The sequence below is a fragment of the Heliangelus exortis genome, chromosome 2 (genome assembly GCF_036169615.1).
Source record: "Heliangelus exortis chromosome 2, bHelExo1.hap1, whole genome shotgun sequence".
Taxonomy (NCBI): domain Eukaryota; kingdom Metazoa; phylum Chordata; class Aves; order Apodiformes; family Trochilidae; genus Heliangelus; species Heliangelus exortis.
The window spans coordinates 109493436-109517371 of record NC_092423.1 but is presented as its reverse complement, the minus strand read 5'-3'; the positions used below and the strand labels follow the sequence as shown (position 1 = coordinate 109517371).

The following is a 23936-nucleotide window of genomic DNA, read 5'->3' as shown; positions in this document are numbered from 1 at the left end:
AATATTATTACAAATAGTTTATATTCCTATAATACCTTTCACACATGTACTCTGCAGTAACTATGGTGGTTCCCTATGAATCTTCCAACTTTACAGACAGAGTAAATGATATGCCAAGCATGTAAGTGACCCGTTCAAAGCTGTGTAACAAGTTACAGAAATCCTGCCTGTCTCCAGCCCTCATGCTCTGCAAAGCACACCTCAACTACAGTTTGTTCTGAGTCATTTAGGCACAGATACCATAAGCAGAAAGAAATTACATTACTCAGGTCTTAGGAGGGTGGTACTTTGTGTACTCAATAGATCATGGAAAAGGAAATCAGCAATGGGCTTTGAACCAAAAATGCAAATTCATGGCAAGGTTATTTAGATTTGGGTATCAAGAGAAGAAATTCTCACCTCCTCAGGGGGAAATCACTAGGGGTTTCTCGATTAGATTTTGTGTTCTCCTGGCATATTAACCCTAAGACCCTCAAGAAAAGCTTTGTGGTTTTCAGGCAGGTGAGGCATAGATCAGTAACGACAATAACCTTGCTAGTGTACTAATGAACAAAAGATTAATAACTTCAACAGGATCTAAATAAACATCCACCTCCACATCTCTTGGATGGAATATTTGCAAACCATTGCTCACCACACACGTGACATATTTAAACTCTCCATTGAAAGAGCCTTTCTTATGTTCTTTCAGAAGTTGGCTGCCAGCTGTTTGCATTGACCGGACACTTAAGTTTTAAAGTGCTGTGCCTTCTCTGTGGTGCTCCAAAAGCAATGTTATTGATAATAAAGGCAAGATCCAGCAGGGAGAACAGGAGAAAATGCAACAGATCTTTGATTTGTAGGAGACTCAAAGCTGCATGATTCAAATACCAGAAATTCACTTTCAGGAATTTTGGCAAGTTTATATAACCGGTAAATTATTACTAATTTTCCTTGGTATTCTCTGCAAAAACATTAATACTGGTGGGTTCCATCATACATGTTTGATTTTAATATCCAAATATGTAGGAATTCCTCTGGTATTTAACAGAATAAAATTAAACAGAAGAAGTCATAGAGGGAAATCTAAAAATGTCTTTATCCAAAAAATTGTTCACAACAACACTTTCCAAGGTTTCAAGCATTGTATGACTCCAAAATAATGAAGATTTATTTAATTTGTCATCAGCTTGTAAATATGCTGCAATATACAGAAAAACTGTTCCCACAATTTATCATGTTGCTTCCCCATTGTTAGAATTTGCCCCATACCTCACTGCACGTAAACTTAACTAAAAATGTTGTTCTATCTGGTCGAAGGAAAGAAAGAGAGCCTATTCTAGGAGTAGCAGAAACTGAAAGACATGTAGGCAACAGAAAAGCAAGACAAGCTTCTCACACTGAAAACTGTGATGGAAATTTGGCAGGAGCCCCAGAGTGAATATCTTTCTCTATCATAAAATTCTCCCTTTCAAATTCTAATATACGTAGGCCAATGAAAAGGCCAAACCCTCGTTCCCTTCAGGTGCTCACCTGAAGACTCTTTAGGAGCATTACCTCTCAGTTAAACAGACATATTTCAAAATAAAAACACTAATATGGAAACATTGTCCTTTACAACAGGCAGACACTCAGAGGATGAAGTTTTAGTCCTCAGTAGAAGGCACTGTTGACATATATGCTGCTAATGGCTATGATGTTTTTTCATTGGAAGGCATAGACACAGTGTGACAAAAACATTCTTGACATCTGTCCTTCACATCTGATTTTATGTACAACTTCCAAAAACACAAGATTTTTAATTTTGTCTCACAAGCATTTAAATTAATGAATTTTGCAGTCACCAAACATCTGAAGAAACATAACTCCGGCCTACAAGCCCACATGTCTACATACTACAGCTCTTACCTATCCCTTCTCCAGGAGGGATCAAGTGGAAAAGCTTTGATTATTTATTCCTGAAGAAGCACATGGACTCAAACACAAGTGACAAAGCCTAAGAACATATTCATGGCCTTGAATCCAGGGGCTGCTCGTCTGCCTGAGGGCTCTGTGGTGCCAGCTGGAGCCTGAGCCTCTCCTCCAGTGGGAAAGGCATCAGGTCCTTCCTGGTGATCACCCCAACCACTCGGTTCTGTGGGTCAACAACAGTGAGGTGCCGTAGGCCCAGGGTCCGAAAGATGATGTAGGTGCGTTGCAGTGAGAAATGAGCCTGGACTGACATTGCAGATGTGTTTATGTATGGCTCCTGTAAGGCAAAGAGAGGGCACAGAGAGAACACAAAAAACCATGAATGCATCCCTGCCACAGGGGTGGGAAGGAGAGGCAGGGGAAGAAGGCTGGGGAGACAGAGGTCACAGGCTTGAAGGACAGGAACCAATGAGAACATGAGTTGTCTCCCCATTCCACTACCCCAGTTGTACCTAAAGCATCAGGAAATACCATAGTAAGAAAACACTTTCATTTTTTGTAAACCATCAGGTTCACTCTAAATAAACTATTATGACTGGAATGTACCCAAATCTCACAGGCTAGAATAGCAAAGCTGAGCTCCATCGATATGGTCTGAGTTTTTACTTGGAAATAATCAGTGACCCCAATATTTATTAAGTCTTAAGATTTTTTTGTAGCTGCTATCTTATTACACAACCATTTATGACATCCTGTAATATTTTGCAATAAATGCCTATAAAAGTCAATTTGCACAGAAACATGAACTGTGAGGAAGAAGACAAAGAAAGCAATCACGTGGCTCTGAGAAGAAGAGGGCCTGCAAGTACTGAACTCTGGTCACTGGAAACTATGAGGGCTGTAACTGTTAGGCACAGAGGTAAAGAATATTTTGTTGTTACTCATGATGCTTTTTATAGCTCATATAGGTGTTCACTGAGTTTTTACTTTTCACATAATTCTACAATATCCTTCAGAAGACCAGGCCAGTTCTGACAATGAAGGTGTATTATGCTTCCCAAATACATGCTTCCTCAGACAGAGGAAAAATGAAACAAAGACATGACAAAATAATATAAATAAATGCACGGTAGAGAGGAACACATCTCCCCCTTTCACTTACAGGACTGACAAGACATTCAAAGACACAAGGAGAAAAAAAAAAAAAAAGGTAAAAATGTCTCCTCTTCCTATACCACATAAAATTTTGCTGTGGAACTCAATGGCATAGTAAATCAATATGCCCAAGAATTCCACAATGGATATTTCTGTGGATATCAGAAACAGCACTTTAATGAATCACAATAACAAGTGGTTGGGAGGGATACTAAACTTTGTGCTTTAGGGATCGCATCAGGTAATAAAATGCTAGGTACCAATGTGAAAACTAATTGAGTGCAAGAGGTTTCCTGTAACAAAAAAGTTGTGTGGCCCAATGGCACAAGCACTGGACAGGGTCTGAGCTGAGCTGGCTTTGACTCCCATGTATGACCTTCTCTTGAGCTTTGGAAAGCCCTGTGTCCTCTCTCTACTCCAGTTTCCCCATCTATTAGAAAGAAGCTCTTAAACCAAAGCAGAGAATTGATACTGGGAGCACTGTGTTTTTATAACTTTTCTCTCCTTCTAGCTCTTCTCAAACTAAGGAATTCGGATTAGATGGATCTCAAACTCTGTCTTCTTTACACATGAGTTAAGAGGAGCAGATTTTATATCTTTTACAATAAAGCCCATCTGAACTAGGCTCTCTGACCCAGCGTGTCTCCACCTCAGTTTCAATGCTGTAGACTGGAAATTCACCAAGGCAGAAACTACATTTCCTTTGCTTATAACGTATTTATTTTAGGCCTTATTCAGTATACTAAGCCCATTATTGCTTTTGGACCCAGTATTTTAGTACAGTATTTAGGAAATAAATGTGGCAATGTCATAGCAGGGATTAAAAATAAAGAAAAGGGAAAGGGGGAAGAAATACAGCTTTATTTATAAGTTGATACATAGACACTGTACCATAATGGAGCCTAAAATCTCCAAAGTGTTGCTTTATATTTGCTTTATAGGACTCTAAGAGCCAAATAATGACATTTAAATGATCTATTCCATTAACATTGTATCATTTTGTCAATCTGGAATGTATTTTAATCAAAAGCCCCCTTGAAATGGTCTCCTTTGTTGTATTTTCTTTTTGGCTCATTTTATCAACATCTGTTATGTTTATACAATATGAATTAAAACTTCGGAATGCTGTTTGTACTCAGCTACTTTTGTTGAGAATGTAACGTCCCAGGATTGGCAGTGTTTATGTAAATCAGTGCGGCTGACACAGCCATCATAAACAAATGAGAAAATATAACAAACACATTGTTCATGGAGGAAATGTTTGTTTTTAGAGTTGGCTTCAGTCTTACCAGATTGATGAAGAGTTGCTGATACCGGGGGTCTGTAGCGTAGCGGTTCAGCAGCATGCTCAGGCGCGACAGATTGGGCAGCTTCTCCACCCTTATCTGCAATAGGCAAGAATCCATTTCACTTCTCTTCTGCACTGCACGTTAGAACCCAAGGTTCAAAAGCTCTCCAGTTCGACTCTATAAAGTTTTCCAGCAGAGCTACAGCGATAGAGCTTATCTAAACTTTGTAAATTATTCTGACGATAAAGGTGAAATTAGCAATATAAAGTCAAACAGTCTTTACTCACAAAAAGGTGGGGGGTTTTTTTCTTCCTTTAGTGCAACTGTATCTATATTAAGACAATATAAGTTGTATTGGCTTAGGGGTGAGGTTTTTCATGCTGTGAAAATTCACACACTAAGTGATAATTACATGATGGCAAATCATGAAAGTCAGAAAAATCAGAAATCAGAGAAACGCAACAAAACTGGCATCAGCCATCAGCTGATCAGCTGAGCCTCAGCCCCCTTTCACAGAGTAATCATTTGTATTCTGGTACCTCATCCCACACATAATTGCCCTGCTCCTTCTCAACATTGACAGACCAAGTTTCAGTAATATATGATGACTTTCCAGTTGTGCCTCTATAAGTCGCTCAAACCTCCATCACTACTCTTGCTATGGTAACACATGATTCTCTTCTACCACACTTCATGTTTACTATTCCTAAAAATCCTTTAGTCATCTATCAAAGGGAAGTACATGCTTTTCAAGTACGAAAGCTTTTACAAACACTCATCATTCAGAGAGGTGCTATCCCATACAGAATTACATATTATAATAATTTTGCTCTCTGTGGAGAAGTTGAGAGAGAGAAGATTGGAACAGCCAACGTGAGCAAGGAAATTCTTTGCCAGGAGTCTTGCACAACTTTCAGACTCTGAGTGGCATGATACTTGATGACAGCTGTCCCTGGAAAGTCTCTGGTCACTGTTGAATTTACATCATACCTGACCATGGAAAGCTCACCTAATATATATGCTGATTATGCAAGGAAAGAGCTGAAAGAAAAAGGGTTACCTTCTCATAAGAGAGTGGGTCAGAAGAGGAGAAAGTCTCATCATTTGTCTCTGGTTCAAAAATGTGCTCGTTCTCCAGTAGCATGCATAGCTCTAACCTAAGGTTAATTAAAAAAAAAAAGGTGTGAAAAAGGGAAAGAAATGGATTATATGCACAATGCCTGATCATCAGATACATGATGGATAGATTATTAGTGGGCTGACCACACAATTCACCTTTCTATATTTCCATCAGCAGTACCAGCATCACACAGGTGTTTTCTGGTTTAGATTTCCTAATTAGATTATAGGATGTCAGCTATCCTACATGTTTTTCTTGACCTGCATCAACCTGCTTGGCAGGAACAGCTCATGCACTGTCTAGGTTGTACCCAACAAGTTAATACCAATAATAAGGAAATACAATTATCTGAATGTTAGTAGACTGTTGTTTCTTCCCACATCCTTCTTTAGTAACATCTACGTTGAAACACAAGTTCTGCCAAAAATAATGTCATATTTTAAAGCATCAGTGAAACCTTCTGTCACAGTACTGCACTCTAGGGATCATCAAGGCATTTAATATTTTTGCTGACTTTGTCACATGAGAAAGGATGTCTTTATCAATTATTACATCATTTTACACCTTTCTTTATACTTCTCCCCTTCTGAGCTACACATAAAAAGATTTGACAAGAAATATATTTCAAATTAGCATTTGTAACTTAGTGTTTCCTTGATTACCCACACACTCTATCCACAGTATGCATTTCCAACCTTTTAACTTATATTTAGACAACAAACACCTTGGGGACAACCACAGAGCTTTTTGTTTTGCCATATACTAAATATCATGCTAGCCCTGGTCTCTGATTACAGAGAGGAGATACTACAGTAGCACAGAGATGTGCAACACACTGCAAAATTATGCACTTGAGGCACTCGGAGAAGAGCAGACACGGAATTTTCATTAGGTCATCAGAAAAATACAGATGAGGTACAAAGTGGGTTTTATGACCAAAACACAAAGCTTAAGCTGGGAATATTAACAAAAAATAATAATTAGAAAATTTTAATTTGTTCAACCCCAAACTAGCACTCCACAACAGAGAACTTACATTAAGATGATGTTCCTGCCAGCTCCAAGAGCCGGTGGTCAGTGCCCTCCCTAGGGACAGGATATGGAAGAACTGTGTTCAAGCCCTTTCTCCAAACTCTCCTTCATAATGAGCTAATTAGTGGCTCTGTATGGCACTTTTTAATTTCTCCTGTTGCAGGGGTTTCATGCTGAATAAACAGGGATTTGTACAACAAGGTCCCCTCCATTCCTGCTGGCTGCCCTAGCCAGCAGGCTATTTGCCATTCTATTATTTTCCTTACAGTCTGCTATATTTTGTACTTCTTTGTCTTGCTTTTAATGAAGCTTTGTCTTGCAGTTTAATCAAAACTGCAAAAAGCAAAAAAAAAAAAATAACCCTATCATGAAATACCATTGAACTCTCACACAAAAAGACATAAAAGTTAAACAACTTTCCAACATATTAAAACATTTCAGGTCTTTTATATAGTCTGCCTTTTCTCCAACCTAAAGAAAAGCTAGTTTGGGAGCATCTACTTTCATGTTTTAGTTCAGATCTGGAACACACTTTTGAAGGAAACTATTCTGTCACCTCTTCCTCTCATGTGTTGGTTAGCATTGCAGACGACATCCCTTTTTCCTGAAACAGTCAGCTGTTTCACTCAGTAGATCCAGTCTCAAAATCTGTATTTTGTTAATGAAGACATGGCCTCAGTCTCTCATCTAAGACTCCCAATGAGATTTATAAGTATGCCCCTGGCTGGGATGCAGGTATCATCCTTTTACAGGTGAAGACCTGAAAGTTCAAAGAACTTGTGGGGAAAATAAAATAAATAATTTTTAAAAAGAGTAATAAAAGTAGGCAAGACTACATTAGTCCCCTTAGACTACATTTGGAGGAGGAAAGGGAGGGAAACACAAGATACTTATAATGTATGCACTACAGCAGAGGACATGGAGAAAAAATTAATCCAGCCCTATGAATTATGCTTAATGCATTACATGCTTTGTTCTGCGGGGCACTCTGAAGGGTCAAGTTTTATGGTCTTTCACAACCAGGTCTGTAATCATTCTATCTGAGATATAAATACGCAGATCTAAATTCCACTCGGAGATCACCATGTACATCTCCAAGAAGTGAATTTCAAGGATGATCACCGAGCCAAGAATACTCTCAAAACTTAAAAGCCTAACATGGATATGTAGATCTCAAGTGCAAAAGTTGTGGTCTGCCTTAATGCTTTGCCAAAAGATCTGTATGCTCAGGTCCAAAACACTGTTCAGACCTGTCGATAGTCCAGACTTCACTGTTTTCCCCTTGAACACCATGGGCTGAAATTTAAAACCCAGCAACATTGACCATGAGATGAAAGAGCAGAAACATTTGCTCATCACCAGTGGTTTCATGGCCAGTTTTGGCAGCTTGCAATTTGCTTGGCACTACTCTTAGCTAAACCCAGCAGGGAGTCACTTAACAGGCCTTTGGGAAGTGTGAGAGAAATTTGGCTAGTCAAAAAAAAAAAGCACACACAAACACAATGAAGGAAATTGTTGGAACACTTCTGATAAGAATCCAAGCCTATTAAAAACTGCCATATTCAGGAGAAAAATGAACATACATTATTTCACTTGGACTTCCAGAAGTCATGCTTCAGAGGTATAACAACACCACTCTTTGATGTTGCATACAACATCCTTCCTATCACATCATCAAGCCTTAGAAAGCAGACCAAACATGTTTCTTGCACTATTTTGTGAGGTTTATCAGGAAGTGCTAGGATTCAGACTTGGACTCTGCAATTGTTCGTTTACTCTTTATTTATTTAAGAAGGAAGAAAACCCTTAAGTAGGGAATCTCATTTCAAAGATACCCTGGCAAGGCATTGCAGTAGTTTCATATGCTCTATCTGTTATAAAGCATGCATCATGAAGATACACCTAATTAAGATAACACAGTATTATCTCAATATCCACATGTCAGATTTGGTATGGAAGTCAGGAATGAAAAGTATCTGACAGCTGATTGTGTCACTCTTCTTGTCAAGATGGCCAATTAACTGAGGAAACTACAAATTCTAAATATTGGGGGAGTGACATAAATAGAATTGCAGCTCCAAAGTAGCTGCAAATGAACAGAAGGAAGATTAAAAGGTGATGTCACTGACAAAAACATTCAGGGTAGCACTCTCACAGTCTGAATGGATAAAAACAGTGGGCTGGGGGAGGAGAGACGATTAGAGAACCTGAAGGATCATTTTTAGCTTGCTTCAGGAAGCTTTATGCTTACTTGTCCTGCCTTAATTCACCAGTTACCAGTGTTACTTTTCATAGAAGCATAGAACGGTTTGCACTGGAAGGAACCTTTGATGATCATCTAGTTCCACCTGCCCTGTTGTGGGCAGGGACCTCTCCATGGTTTCTCAAAGCCCCATCCCACCTGGCTTTGAGCATTTCCAGGGAGGGAGTAGCCACAACTTCCTTGTTCCAGTGTCTCACCAACCTAACAGAAAATAATTTCTCCCTAATATCTAATCTAAACCTACCCTCTTTCAACTTAAACCATTCCCCTCATCCTATCACTACACACCCTTGTCAAAACCCCCTCCACAGCTTTCCTGTAGCCCCCTGGAAGGTTGCTATGAGGTCTCCTTGGAGCCTCCTCTTTTCCAGACTGAGGAACCCCAACTCTCTCAGCCTGTCTTCATAGGAGAAGTGCTCCAGCCCTCTGATCACCTTTATGACCCCCCTCTCCTCTGGACTAGTACCAGCAGCTCCATGTCCTTCCTGCATTGCAGGCTCCAGAACTGGGCACAGTACTCCAGGTGGGGCCTCACAAGAGAGGAGCAGTGGGATAGAATCACCTCCTGTGACCTGCTGGTCACAGTTCTTTTAGATGCAGTTCAGATTTTATTCTTCAGCTCATTACAGCTGATGCTTTGGCCAATATCCAGCTCAGTGAGGAGCAGTGATTAAAAATCTACAGGTATTAAAAATCTACTGACTCAGGACTTCTCTCAGACATGGTTAAAAGTGACATAAAGTAGTAAGCTTTGATCTATGTCAGTCAGTCTGAAAAATATCATGACATAAGAACAGTAACAAGTAACAATAAATGGCATAAAATATAAAATAACAAAATATGGCACCCTGAACCTCTTCAAGGTCCTTCCTCATCCTGATACCTGGCCAGTGTAAATTATTTTACCCTATGAACAAGGTTTTTAAATCTTGCTCCAGCTAAGGCTGGTTGTTTTGCACCCTTCAATTTTCACAGCAGCTGGTATGGGATGATGTAGTCCTTTTGCTGTCGAGCTCACCATATGCAAAGCACTCTTTTTTTTACCATTTAAAAAAGGCACAATGCTATTTGAGTTCAGGAAAATGCATTTAGTATACTAGTGCCTACCTTACCAAGAACATAAAGTAACAACTATTCTTAAATAGAATTTACGCTTTACAGTCCATGTAAAAAGTTTCTCTCGTTTTGCCCTTTTGGAAGTGTTGCATGTTTATGCTAGAACTTCTGAGAGCAGAGCAGTGACCAAATCCTGCAAAATCCTCAGAGCACTCCTTTCAGGAACTGCTTTAAAATCTACCAAATCTTCATCTTTCACAGCAAAATATCATGGTTACAGGGTTGTTTCAGGTAAGGCAGCCTGAATCATTACTGTTTATTTAATATTTCATTCTTCAAACCAAGGAGGACCTTTGCATTAATTTTTGGCATTTTACCTAAAAGATGATAAAAAGGTCATTATCAAGTACTGAGCTGTGGTTTTCCAGAGCAAAGATCAAATCCTGTCCATGCCACAGCCTTTTAAAGGATACTGAATAAATATTTAATCACTGTACCTCAGTTTTCAGATCTACAAAACAAGTATTTCTTCCACCTCAGAGCTGTGTTTTGAGGTTAAGATTCATTACTTAAGTTGCCAGGTCTCTGATTTTATGGGCACCATCATCAGAGCGAATGAGCAGACAGTAAGTCTACAGCCTCAACAAGGACAGCTGTAAACAAACTGTAAATGCAAACTTAATATTTCAAACCTACAGAAAAGCTAGATTTTACAAAAGGATGAAGGCTGAGGAACAGATTTGTATTTCCTTACGAGCAGGCTTGTTACCAGGCAGATTTCAGAGTAACCTACCACACGCTGAAAAGACAGGGCAAGTATGCGATCAGTCTTTCCATTCACACACCAGTTTTCCCCATGCCTATATTTGATTTCAACATTTAACTACACTCTGCACTTGCCTAAAAGCCACCCACATGCTGCAGTGAGGCTGCATGCGTTTTTAATTTGGCTTTGTGAGTTAGCACACTGCCTGTGCAGCACTCCAGCTTTCCCTCCAAAGAGCTCCGTCACAAAGTCCTACAGCACCTGCACAATCCTTTGTATGGCCGAGCAGACCTACTAATTTTAAAAGTATCATATAATGCTGTTCTTCAGAAGAAAAGTTTCACACTTCAGATACAAAATAAAACCACAGACTCTATAAACCTTCTTCCATCTGTGTTGCTCGTGAGCTGCAGTGCCTCGGGACCCTGACAATACATGGGAGGATCATAACGTCAAGGGCTTTTGCTGAAAGTGCTGGATTCCATTTATTTTAATAGGCAAGATTACTCTACAGTGTACCATGGAAATTAACTGGATCAGCTTTTCAAAAGCAGGAGTCCGGACAGTAAAAACAAACAATGTGCTGACAGACTCGAACATGAAAACCAAGTAATCACAAAAGCACTTTGATATTGCCATCAGCCCCATAATCTACACACCTAAAAATAGTTTTCAAGTTTCTAATATGCTCTCCCTCCCCTTTTTTTCTTCTTTGCTGGCTGAATTTAGATGCAGCCTTCAAACCACTGCCGATGGTGCTTTTAGCTTTGATCAGACCTGGTAGAATCACCACTGCCCAGAACTTATGGCAAAGCCAAGGGCAGGAGAAAGGGGCAAAGCTGTCCATGATCCTCTGGTAAGAGACAAAACCTCATTTTAGCTCCATTTATTGCATGAACTTTGCAGACTTCTGTGTTTGATTGAGTAGCTTCACATTCTTGTGATCTAAACTTAGCAACCTCTCCTCAACAGCGCCAGAAGGAGAAGGCTCTACAAGAAGCTTTCAAATCATTTCAAATTATTTCAAGAGCGGCAGCAGCAAAGCTGTTGCAGTATGAAGGTAGATATCACTAAGCTTAGTATTTAACTTATGAATTAATAGTTTTGGGTCTCAATTTGACTTCAACTTTGCATTTGTTCCTAAGCTGTTGCACTCCATTGCTTGCTGAAGGCAAGTAGTTCTTCTCTTGCTAAGGGAAATAAAGGCATTGCCATATTCAACAAGTGTGTGTGGACTCTCTTTGCACGCATGCATGCACACACCTTGAGAGGGGTGTTTCCTCCCAACTGGGAGGGCAGATTACAGAAAAATGGCAGAAACAGTACCTACGTACAGCCTGACATATCTGTGAGGCGTTGCACTGCTAGATCTCCTTTCCCACAGCACATTATCAATATGCTATACTGAGTTTTACTCCAGGGTTTGGCAGAAAGCATTCCTGACTCACAACAGTTTCTGTTCACTAGACTGACCAGGGGCAATTCATACCTAACAAACGGCCATAAAATACACATACACACACCACTTTGGATCAATTATTTCTCTGCTAAAGGATGTTACTGTGTAATGCAGCTTTAAGTTTTCAACTTTGTCATATTTTCTAAACTCTGATCTCTTCGATTTACTTTCAGTTATGTGACATTCCCCTTTAGCAGAGTGAAAGCATGCATTAGCTAAACAATGTGGTTTGGATTTAGTGTTCCCATGCATCATCGTGAAAATGTTTGTCTCAGCAATAGTGTCATTCCTGTTACTGGGAACAGCTGCTCCACCATGTCTTCTGATTGTGGAAAGCAGCATATCACCCTTCCATACCAGTTTATGAGCAGGAAAATGAAGGCAGGACCATCGAGTTGGAGGTTTATGAGTACATGCTGTTCTGTACCTGCCTTCCTCCCACCACGGAGGAAGCAGAAAGCTCAGCACAGCAAGAGCAGCAGCAGCAGCAAAACGATTATTGCCATGAGAAATGTAGTTTGGCTCCCTCCTCTGGTAGATTTTCTGACTCTGGACAGGGAACTAACATGAGGCTGAAATCCTCCTCTCAGGTGCAGCTCTCTGGCAGCTCAGCTCCATCAGACGTGACATCCTTTAAATGAGAATTAGAGCGAGGAGCTCGCCGCTGATCAAGCGGATGTTTAATATCTCCCCTGAGTTTCTGAAGTGGAAAGATGTAGCCCTCAGAGCTCCTGCCAGCACTCCCAGCCTCACTGAAGTAAGTTTCCACATCCAGCTCTTCATGAGTGATGGAGTCCCCCTGGGTTGGCCGGGATGGTCACAGCAGTGATGCTGTGTTCCCTGGGCCCATGTAGCTCGGCCCAGGCCAGCTGCACGTTTTTAAGGAAAGATCACACAACTTGGAGCCATTCCTGGGACTGCAGAGAGCAGCAGGCTTTAGCTCACCTTTCAGAACAAGATCCTCAGAAGTAATTAAAGCTTTATTTTAAGATGGATGAAATCTGTTTTCCAGCAGACAAGACTTTTTAAAACATCTTCAGAGGGGAAGCCAAGCTTTCAGTCACAGGTTGTAACTAGGCATTTCTGAAAGTCCAAGCTTTTAGACTACAGGAAGACCACAGCTTTTAAATATATTTCTTTTCTGCTACAGAAAACTAAAGCCCATCTATTTTTTAAAGGATCTTAGACGTCCGACTGTCTTCCAAAAACAGGAATTAGGGACCCTGAACACTTTGCATGTATCAAACAAACCCAGTCTGAGTAAGGCAATCACATAGTACATTCCCCTCCACCAAATCAAAATGCATCATAAAACTGTTCAAACAAAATGGACATGGTAAACTACAAGGATTTTTGACAACTTTACCTACAATATTTCTATTGACATTTCTTTCAGGCCCAAAAATATCAATTCCCATCAACCACAAATGCTGAAGTTTCAGTGAACTTGATGGGTGGGAAGAAATGGGGTTTCCTAGGTGAAAAAAACACACACAAAAACGCTGGCACAAGGCCAGAAATGTCACATCCTGTACAGAAGCAGCAGAAAACCAAGTTTTCCCCATTTATGCTTAGACAGATATATTCTGTACAGTCTGCTTACAGTCGGAGATATTGTGGTTTCTGCATAGTTACTTTTTCCCAATCAAAGTAAATCAAGGAAAAAAAAAAAAACAACTTTCAGCTAAAAGATAGACAAACAAAATGCAGAGTAATGGTTAACAGCTGAGTAGGTAAGAGTGCAAAGACAAAAACAAGGAACCCAACTTCGGCTCCACAATAGGTGAGCTGTGTATGGTACAGATCTGAGAGGTTCAGGTATTAACAAAATGGCTTATTTGTTATGGTAAAATTCCCAAACAGGCTCCTCTTTGCTATTTGTCAGACCAGTAGTTTCTCAAGGAAAACTGTATCATAGCTGTGCTCAAGACAGAAACTCAGATAACTGGGCAGCACTCCAGCTTCTGCCTCTGCACCACATCTCCTCAAGGGAAATGGAGAGATCAGATCCTGGCCTAATGAGGGACCAGCATTCACCTGCTCTTCTTCAGTGAATACCAGGAGGATTTAACTGCTGTAGAGAAACGCTGCTCCTTCATTTTCCTTGGCAGAAGTGAAGCGAAGGCACCATCATCAGAAGAGTCCCTGGGAGGAACGTGGTATTCATCAGTCACAAATATGCAGGAAACCTATATATAATGAGCGCCTCAGAAAAAGAGCACCTAGGTAGAGAGCACATTGACATCCATTTTGGTGGAAGAAATCAGTGAGTGCAGGAGGGTCACATGTACACATGTGCCCATGTGTGGGAGGATGCACAGCATGGCAGCAAGGACGTGGCTGATGACCATGTGGTATCTCTCATCACTCTCACTGCTGAGGTCAGTGGCATGAGGTTTGACAAGACAAAGTGCTGGGTCCTGCCCTTTAGTTGCAATAACCCAAGAAACTCTCGGGTCTTGGGGAAGAGTGGCTGGAAAGCAGCCTGGTGGAGAAGGATCTGGAAGTAGTGGTGGATGTCCTGCTGAACAGGAGCCAGCAGTGTGCCCGGGTGGCCAGGAAGGCCAATGACATCCTGGGCTGTATCAAAACCAGTTTGTCCAACAGGAGTAGGGAAGTTATTTTGCCCCTGGTGAGGCCACAGCTTTAGTAATGTGTTCAAATCTGGGCACCACTCTCTAAGAAAGAAATTGAGGTCCTGGAGCATATCCAGAGAAGAGCTATGAGGCTGGTGAGGGGGTTGGAGGGCATGTTGTACAAGGAGCAACTGGGAGAACTGGGACTGTTTAGTCTGAAGAGGACACAGCTCAAAGGAGATCTTTCTGCTCTCTGCAACTGCCTGAAGGGACAAAACTAGCAGTGGGACAAGGAGAAATCGGTTTAAGTTGTGTCAGGGGAGGTTTAGGTTAGATATTAGGGGGAAATTCTTTATAGAAAGACCGATTAGGCATTGGAACAGGCTGCCCAGAGAGATGGTGGAGATGCCATCCTGGAGGTGCTCAGGAAGTGTGGCACTTCAGGAGAAGTGGTTGTGGTAGTTGGATTAGGGTTGGGCTAAATGATCTTGAAGGTCTTTGCCAACCTTAATGATTCCATGATTCTATGTTGTATCCCAGCTGTGTCCACAAACAGAGAAAAGAAAGTCATTACCTTCAGCTTTTCTTCTCAAATCCTACATGCTTTTTTTTTTTTTTTTTTTTTTTTTTTTTAAACTGTGGTTTACATTATAAAATAAACTCTGGCAAAGACAGTGGAGCAGCAAACACAAGTGATGATGTGTCTAATCTCTTCATCATGTCAAAGAACCACTTCATTGCCCCACAGTGGTCCTACAGCAGTAAACTGTAACATGCATGGAAGTGAAAAAATAGGTCTTTTTTCAGTTTTGGTTTTACAGATGCTAGGCAGAAGCATAACTGTATCTTTCCCCACTGGAGGAGGATCTGGAGTCACAGACTAGAGCAGCCAAGTCAAGAGAGAGACAGGGGACCTCCTGGCAACTCCTCAACATGCATTTACAGCCTCACTCTGCCTTCTGGCAGAAACATCCTGGGAAGGAAGGCAAGTGGTCCTATCCTCAGGTCTCTCTGAATTCCACCTGGGATAGAGCTTCCTCCCCCACCAGGAGGGCATGCCATTTACACCATGACATTTACAGCTCTCAGCAGACTCTGGGCTAACAGATTGATAAAATCCCATCTCCTTTCCTGCAGTCGCTCGGGGCAGACAGAGGAGACATTTCAGCTGAGTTACAAAAGAAGAGCTTGTGTTATTTTGATGTACAAGCAGCATCCTCACTGTGGGAGAAACGAAAGGGGGAAGTCAGTCCCTCAACCCTGTGGGTTGCAAACATAAAGCCAATCACCCCCATCAGTGCTGTGCATCGAGCTGACCAGCCACACGTTCCTCAAGCTGAATTCTGCGAGGGTTTCCCAGGCACGCACAGAGCTCTGCCTATGGCAAAGTGTCAAAAGTATTTCTCTGAGGAGATCTTTGTTTTGGAAACTCACTTCCCAGCTACAGTTTGCTTCCTCTTGAACAATTTTTAAGCCAAGAAGTTTTCTTTAGTAGCTGCTTTTGGGTTTAGTCCCTACTGCTTACTCATCTGGACAAGATAAGAGCTGCAGATTTAGGTGACCCGTGTAAAGCCCTCTTTGGTTATCTCATCTTCATTCCCAGTGGATAACCATCCAGATCACAAAGAGCTGGAGAAAAATCTGTCCCCATGAAGGAGATCTGGAAAAATTAGGGGGGACTGTTTGGGAGGGGAGGAGGGAGTGAAAAGAATTGGAATATCTGTGTGTTTATTAAAGTCCAGCATGGAGGGGCATTTGTAGGCCCCAGCCAACACTGCTTGGCCACAGTCCTTGCTTTTGTAAGTACTGACATTGACCTTCCCTCTTCAAAGGGTCAGAATCGTTCATATGTATTACAAAACACAGCAACTTCTTGTCCTTGCACAGCAACTCTCATCAGTACAGTTTCCAAGTGTGGGCAGGTACTGAGTAACTTTCGTATTCAGTCCAAATTTACAATGTTTCATCCATGACTATTTCACAAGAAGAAAAAGTACAGAAACACATATAAATGAGAAACAGTATCAAAAAATGAGCTGCTGCTGTCTTCGTGCAAACTTAGCAGATAGTTTCACTCTTTCCCTTCCTTAGCTTGTTCCCCCCTTTTTTAACCAGTACCGACATTTTTGTACTAGGGAAAAAAAAAAAAAGAAAAAAAAATGCCAAGAATCAATAATAATGACCAAGGCAACTCTCAAAAAAAAGATCATGGCAATTATTCTTGCATTTTCCTTAATATACCTCCTTAAAAACATTCCAGGCAAGCTACATCTCCTCCATTTTTTATATATATAACATTTTTTATGTGTAAGATGGAAAAATAACTTATCATTTTTCTGCCTGTGGCCATGCCACTTCCACATGGGTTGGTATTGGAAGTCACAGGGTAAGAGGTTGAGCAGCACCCTTCTCCTTTAAGGAGTTCACAGAATTTCTCCTCTTGGTCTTAGTAGTTACGTGCTGCAAGAGCTGTAATCTTATGAGTGAGATGGAAAACCTGAATCTTAACTACTTATGGTTATGAATACACTAATTCCATGACACATCACATTTTTGGAGGTTTGTTTCAGAGGGTGGCTGCAGAACATTCCCTTCCCAGTATTGGTGAGAAATGCCAAGCAGCAAAGTCACCCACGGTCCCTTCTGGGGACAAGGCACACACAGCTCATCACCTAAGTTCTCAGGCTGTTGATCATGCACTGAGACAAGAAGGGGAGTCACCAGAGCACCCCCAAATGCAGTGTTTGCTTCCTTCTCTGTATGGGTTTCATTGGAGTGACTAACTGATTTGCAAAAAAAAAAAAAAAAAAAAAAAAATAAAAAAAGCCATTTGCTGTTTTTTTGTCAACCACTTAGAAGATTATCTTGGTTTTACCCAAAACAGTCTAACAACAGCTCATTTATGCTGAAAGTGACAGGGAAACAAAGTTTTTCATTCATCCTTTTTGAAGCTCTAACAGAATGTACCATAAAAGAGCTCTGGGAATGAAGCAAACCACAAGCCTACGAGAATGGTCAGGAAGCACCAGCCTTTCTCTTAAGGCACCTCTCTTTGGGATGTGCTAATGATCAGCCTTCCATCCCCCTTTTTCCTTGTTCCCACACCACTCTGCTCTGCATTAAAAAGCACAACAGTCTTTGCATAAACTCAGCATACTCCTCAGCAGCTTGGGATGCTCACAGCAAAGTGATTTGGTGAATTAATAAGGAAATGATGAGGCTATAAATTGAATTTAAAAGGAAATCTGGCTGTATCAGTTGTTTGTGTGCTTTCTAGTTGTATTGCCTTGGACAGCTGAGGGCTAAAAGCACATTAGTTTATGCTATATACTACCTTCACATTGGTGGACACTGGAGAATATCACTCAGAAATTTACATTTTAATGCTTTTGCACATTTCTTATTAATAATATTTATGATAGCATCACTATGAGAGAACAGGAATACGTATCACGTACAAGTATATCCTCTATTTTTTATGTTACTCCTGCAAGTCACCGCAACCTGTGTAACTTTCACTGTGCAGTTCTCATTTCAAGCAGACATTTATCTTCCTAAAAGATTCAAACAATGTTTTTCTTGTCAATGAAGCAAGTTCACAGATCCAAAAGAACAGCTGACCTCACTGCTATAAGTTCCTGTGATCCAGCCACCAGCGGTTCATCCTTGAAAACTTGTTATAAAGCAAACAAACAGGTAAGTCCTAACCAAATTTTCACTGATGATGCACAGAATAATATTTTTTCCCATCCAGATCAACAGAAGAAAATACTTTTATTCTTGTTTGCTCACAGATAGCCCCCAGCTGCCACACAGTTGAGGCATTAAACCAGAAGTGGATTTAAAAAATTCTCTACAGGAAAAGATGTAAGAATTCTGTGGTCATTCAGGCCAAAAGGTACCATGCAAAATATGAAAGATGATGACATTACAATACACCATTGGGCATATGTTTGCATTGCAGTTATTAGAAGCATAATTCATGGGGCTCTGCTGTGAGAACTCCTGTGCAGTAAGAGTTGCATACACATCTCCTCCTTTCCTCTAGGATAATCAAGTTGGAAATTAAGTCAATGCCTCTCCCCCTCATGACCCACAACTCAAAGGAAAGTCTTAAGACACCTTCCTGAAAGGATGAATCCACTTTTGTAGTCTTGTGAAATACAGTACCATAAATACTTCATTTATCAGGGGATTTTAAGGAGATTTTATTATGCCCTTTTGGAGTCCCCCGTATGGCAAGGATTCCTTCAGTCTAATTCTTGTTTACCCTAGCACGTTACTTCCAGTGACTTTGTTGCTTATCTCATCTATGATATGATTTATGTTAACTCATTTCCTGTAAAAGCATACACTAATAAAATGAAAAAATTGTGAAGGAGCAGGCCAGCTTTGACTTGGCATGGGACACTTCATGACTCAAATCCCTTTAAATAACTGTTTCACTGAACCTGTAAGGCTCTGAGGGACAATTTTCCTTTTTCATTCAGTTCCCATGTGACCATTTCATTGGTTCTCTTTCAACAAATCCCTGATGCAGCAGATAACCTTGTGTTAGAAAGGACCTAGAGAGACGTCCTTGCTTTCTCTGAAGGACACCTGCTGTTCATGCTAAAGAAAATAGGAGCAAGTTTAACATCCATCCCAAACAACAGATGCTTAAAGAAAAAAGAAAAACGTCCAGAAACATCACATGACATCATTTTGATTTCATTTTTTACCTTTTAATAGTTCCCTGGAACACTTCTGCATGGCCTGGCTTGGGCCTGCAAACCACTGGGAATCCGCCATGGTTTGTACTTGCAAGAAGCTGAGCCAGGGAGGCAATGTTTTCCTTCAGGTGTAGGACTCTGACTCCAGGCTCCATGACATCCCTGGCAGAGAACAATTCCAGGTTCAACCTGAAGACACAAAGCAGGCAGCCAGAGGATTATTCAGTAAACAGGAAATGGGGCGTACTCTACCACGTTAGCATTTGACGAGTTTATAATGTGTTAGCAAATTACTTCAAGATGAGAACCTATCTGCTTTATTTGCAGATTTATTTATAAGTGAAAAATTAAAAAGAAAAGAAAAAAAAAGGCAATTACCCAATAAAACTGCTTATCAAGCACTGGTTTCTTTGTGTGAGATACATGATAAATTCAACCATATGTATGACATGGTCATCCTAGACAGGATATTGTAAGGCTCATTTATCAATTTGCATGACTTTTCACATTTCTAATCTGGGCTCAAATCCTCTGGAATTCTAGCTGATATCAAGTAGTTTAAAGTTAAGCACTCAGAGAAATTCAGGTTTATAGTGTAGTTTTTCTGTGCAGCAGCAGTAGCTGCTAGGAAGATAGCGCTTTCAAAGACATACTGATTTTCCAGTATTTTCTAATGTTTTTCAGTTTCTAGGCAGTTTCAAGAAATACAAACACCCAAAACAGAAAAATGTAGGTACCCAGTATTTCTGACAGTAAGGTGAAATGGGAAAAAAAAAAAATTAAAAAAAAATACTTCCTGCAAAATTTAGCAGAAGTTTCTATGGAATTAGAGTAGGTCAGATTCTGATAACTGACAAGTCAATGAACTGCTCTAGCTTTAAGCTCCTTTCATATTTTCTGCTTTTAAAAAAGACTTTTAATTACTCTGACTGTCATCTGGACACACCATAAGCCAGAATCCCCTGTTCAGAGGCAGACTGACACAAACTACAGAGTCAACTGGAGCATAAATTTGCCCACATCCTGTTTTACCAATGTACCTTTCATCCCTGTGGTAAAAGCAACCCTATCCATATGCTGTTCATTATTGTCCTCCCTCCAGAGAGACACAGGGTTATTTTTGCAAGGCAGTTACTCTGATGGTTTGTGATGTGACCACCTGCCCACGACTTAATGAACTGAGAAGACAGTGCAGCACATACATGGCACCTACACAGCTGTGAAACAAGTTTCTTCTTCCTCTTTCGAACTTGGGTGGATTCAAGTAAATCCTGAAAATGAACAGTTATATGTGTTGCATCATGTCATACCATCCCCAGTTATATGAAGCAGACCATGGACAATGAAAATTTGAAACACCATCTGGATTACAAGTCCATGTTACAAGGGACCAGGACACCAAACTTACAGAAAAATTTACCTATCTGAACCACGTTTTCCTTCTGAGCTAAAAAGAGTAGCAGTTTACCTTACAAATCAAAATGGCTGAGAGCAGAATGTAGAATCAGCTAGTGAAAACAAAACCCAAAAAATCCCAAAGAGAGAAATTTCTTCATTATTCTTCTCACTGAGTGCTACCAGTTGAGGCAGCACAAATGATGGAACTCAGTGGGAACCACAGATGCTGCTCAAGAGAAGTTGCTGTCAGAACTATGCTGCTGTGGCTGTTTGTTGGGTAAAACATTCAAATGGAAATTTTATTTTTCCTAAATGAGTAGATTCCTGTTTACCTTCTGCCTCTTCTCCATCTCCATAGGCCAGATAAAAATCTGTATTTGCCTTCCTTAAGCTTTGTCTAGAAATACTATATACTTTATTACTATTGAAAGTACTGTAGCTGGCAGAGTGGACACAATGTGAAAACATGATTAATGGTTATAGCTACTTCCTGAATTACATTAAATATGTGCAAACCCTGAATGATCTTTAAATAATAGCAACGTGAATACTGTTGCATTCCAGCACTTTCTAGAGTGTCTTTCTCAGCAGCACATAGGTTTTCCATCTTCACAACTTTACAGTTTTGTTCTGTTGCACAGAAAGCAAATATTCTACATTATTACAGATGCCCATGAAACATTCTTAGGTTTTGTCAAATCAGTCTTTTGCATGAAAGTGAGTAATAGCTCGTTATACGGTTGTGATCTTGGCTTTCACTGGAGTTGTAAAGTGTCTGTCTTGTATACAGTAACTAACTGTAGACCATGAGTTATCATCAGTCCCCCTTTTCAGGTGCAAGAACACATTAAGGACTGGCACTGATTTACTGTTCATTGTCAGTGACATTTCTTTCAATTAGTCTTCTTCCTGTTGCTGTAAAGAATAACCTTGCTTTGGGGTTGAAGGACAAAAGCAAGCAAAAGAGTTGTTTTATGAAAGACAGTTACAAGGCCAAACATCTTTTAAAAACTGGCTAAAGGAAGCCATTATCACTATATTGTTTCTCAGAAAAACACCAAAATAAAACAGAGTTATATCTGTAGGATCATAAAAATCAAGGATTGTTCAAGTCAGAAGGGACCTCAGAAGTTCTCTAGTCCAACCCTCATGGACATTAGACTCAACCATGAGCTCAAGACATGTTCTTGGCCTTTCTCGAGCCAGGTCTCAGGAACCTCCAAGGATGGAGGCTGTGCAACCAGCCTGGGCAGCCTGTGCCATTTCCCCATTGTCCTCAAGGTGAAAAGGATATTTCTTCATAACCAGTATAAACATCTCTTGTATCAACTTGTGCCCGTTGTTTCCTCTCCTCTCACCATACACCACTGGGAAGGCTATGGATCCACCTTCTCAAGATGCTCTCCAGTAGTTACAGAAGGGGGGGGGCAGGTGGAGCAGGCACAGTATTAGGTGCCTTCAAAGGCAAGTGCAAGTGTTCTAGCCCTCACCATCCCAGTTTGGCAACATTTGCAGTTGTGTTGAAAGTACACTTCGTTGTCTCTTCCAAATCTTTTAATGAAAACGTTCAGCCAGGGACAGACAGGGCAGTGCTCCACTTGTTAGGCCTCCAGGCAGTGTATGGTCCATTAACCACCTCACTCTAAGCTCAACCACCCAACCATTTATTTTACCATCTGGTTGCTCAGACACATCTTATCTTGGATGCAACAACATGATGCTGACAGTGTCAAAAGCCTTGCTAAAGTCAAGGTAAATGACATCTACTGCTCTCCCCACATCCACAAAACCACTCATTTCTGCATAGAAGGCAATCAGATAAGTCAGGCATGGTTCACATTTGGTCAGTCCATGCTGACTGTTCCTGATAACCACCTTCTCCTTTATGTGCCCAGAAACCTGTTTCAAGAGGAATGATTTTCCCAGTAATAGAAGTAAGGGTGACTGACTTGTTCAAACGTGGCTCAGGACAGACATGAGAGGTTAACCCTATACACTGACATCCAAAGCAACCTTCAGGAAACTATGTGTGGCCACCTGCCAAAGGGGCTGGGCTGTGTTAGATAATAGTCAGTCAATCAGTAAGTCAGAAGTAGGTAAAACTGCTTGATTATTTAGCTCCAAGTATGGTTGTGATCTACCTTAGCCCATTTCTTAATCGCTTCATGATATCCTCAAGGCTATGGTATTTTCTAGAATGCAGCTGGTAGTTTTCTAGGCTGAAGTTTTTTGCCTTTCTTGATCAGAGGCACAACACTTGCCATTCTGCCATCGTTGGGAATCTCCCCCAGTCTTCATAATCTTTCAAAGATAAGATAGCAGCCTTGCAAGCACATTGGCCACATCTCTCAGCATCCTTAGATGTAACCTATCTGGTCTCATAGACTTCAGACTCACATGGCTCAGCTTTTCACAATTAATTCCTCACTCAGTCCTTAGCTATTGCTGGTAGTTTTTGAAGTCTTACACTAAAACCAGAGATGTGGAAGTCCTTGTTGGTAGACAGAGACAAACAAGGTGTTCAATGTGTTACTTATGGGTGTTGTTACTAAATCATGTGTCCTCCATCTGCTTCCAGAGCACTAAGCCAATTCTGCAGCTGCAGACTTGAAAGTGGAGAAGGAGCCATTTTCTTACTGCTAGGAGTGACAGGTCTCCAGCCTTCCCCATCATGGCACTCAGCATTTGACACCCACAACCTACCCTGGTATCCTGATGCAACTTCTTCTGTGTAGCTGGGGATTCAGGCTGTTGTTCAGTGGGTGCTTAACACACCTTTATGAGGACCAGCCTTTCAGCAGCAGCAGAGATCCAAAGATGGCAAAGGAAAATCACAGAAAAGCCAGGAGGAGAGTACAGACAGTGAACATGAGCATAAAAAATTATCCCAGGCACCTACATGCACAATAATCTACCCTTGGTGGGTCCCTTCTCCTGCACAACAATGATCATGGCCAGGTGCCTCCCAAGGACATTTCACTTAGCTGATGAATGCCACTGCTGCTGCACTCTCATGGTTATACAACAAAGCCCTCATTTTCAAGCAAGGACATTTCATTTACAATTTGAAAATGCATTTTTGTATGGAAAAATGAGAGGTACTTGGATTTTATCAAGTAGATCTTCCTCACATGGTTAGGTTTACCTCAAGCTACAGCTACAGAACTGTAGCTACACAGCTAAAATAGATCTAGTGGAAATTTTTCTTTTACAGGACTGT

At 40.8% G+C, this 23936-nt stretch overlaps 1 protein-coding gene across 1 annotated transcript in view; it reads right to left on the bottom strand.

The window, feature by feature from the left end:
- Window positions 1–1114: 1114 nt before the first annotated feature.
- LOC139793184 (chloride channel protein C-like) overlaps window positions 1115–23936 on the bottom strand; it is an 85905-nt gene continuing 63083 nt past the window's right edge. The window contains exons 13-16 of the mRNA XM_071737514.1: window positions 19328–19507; window positions 5395–5491; window positions 4335–4430; window positions 1115–2227 (exon numbers count right to left, since the gene is read on the bottom strand). Of these exons, the coding sequence (XP_071593615.1) occupies window positions 1988–2227; window positions 4335–4430; window positions 5395–5491; window positions 19328–19507 (613 nt within the window). The 3' untranslated portion in view covers window positions 1115–1987. The remainder of the gene's footprint in view (window positions 2228–4334; window positions 4431–5394; window positions 5492–19327; window positions 19508–23936) is intronic.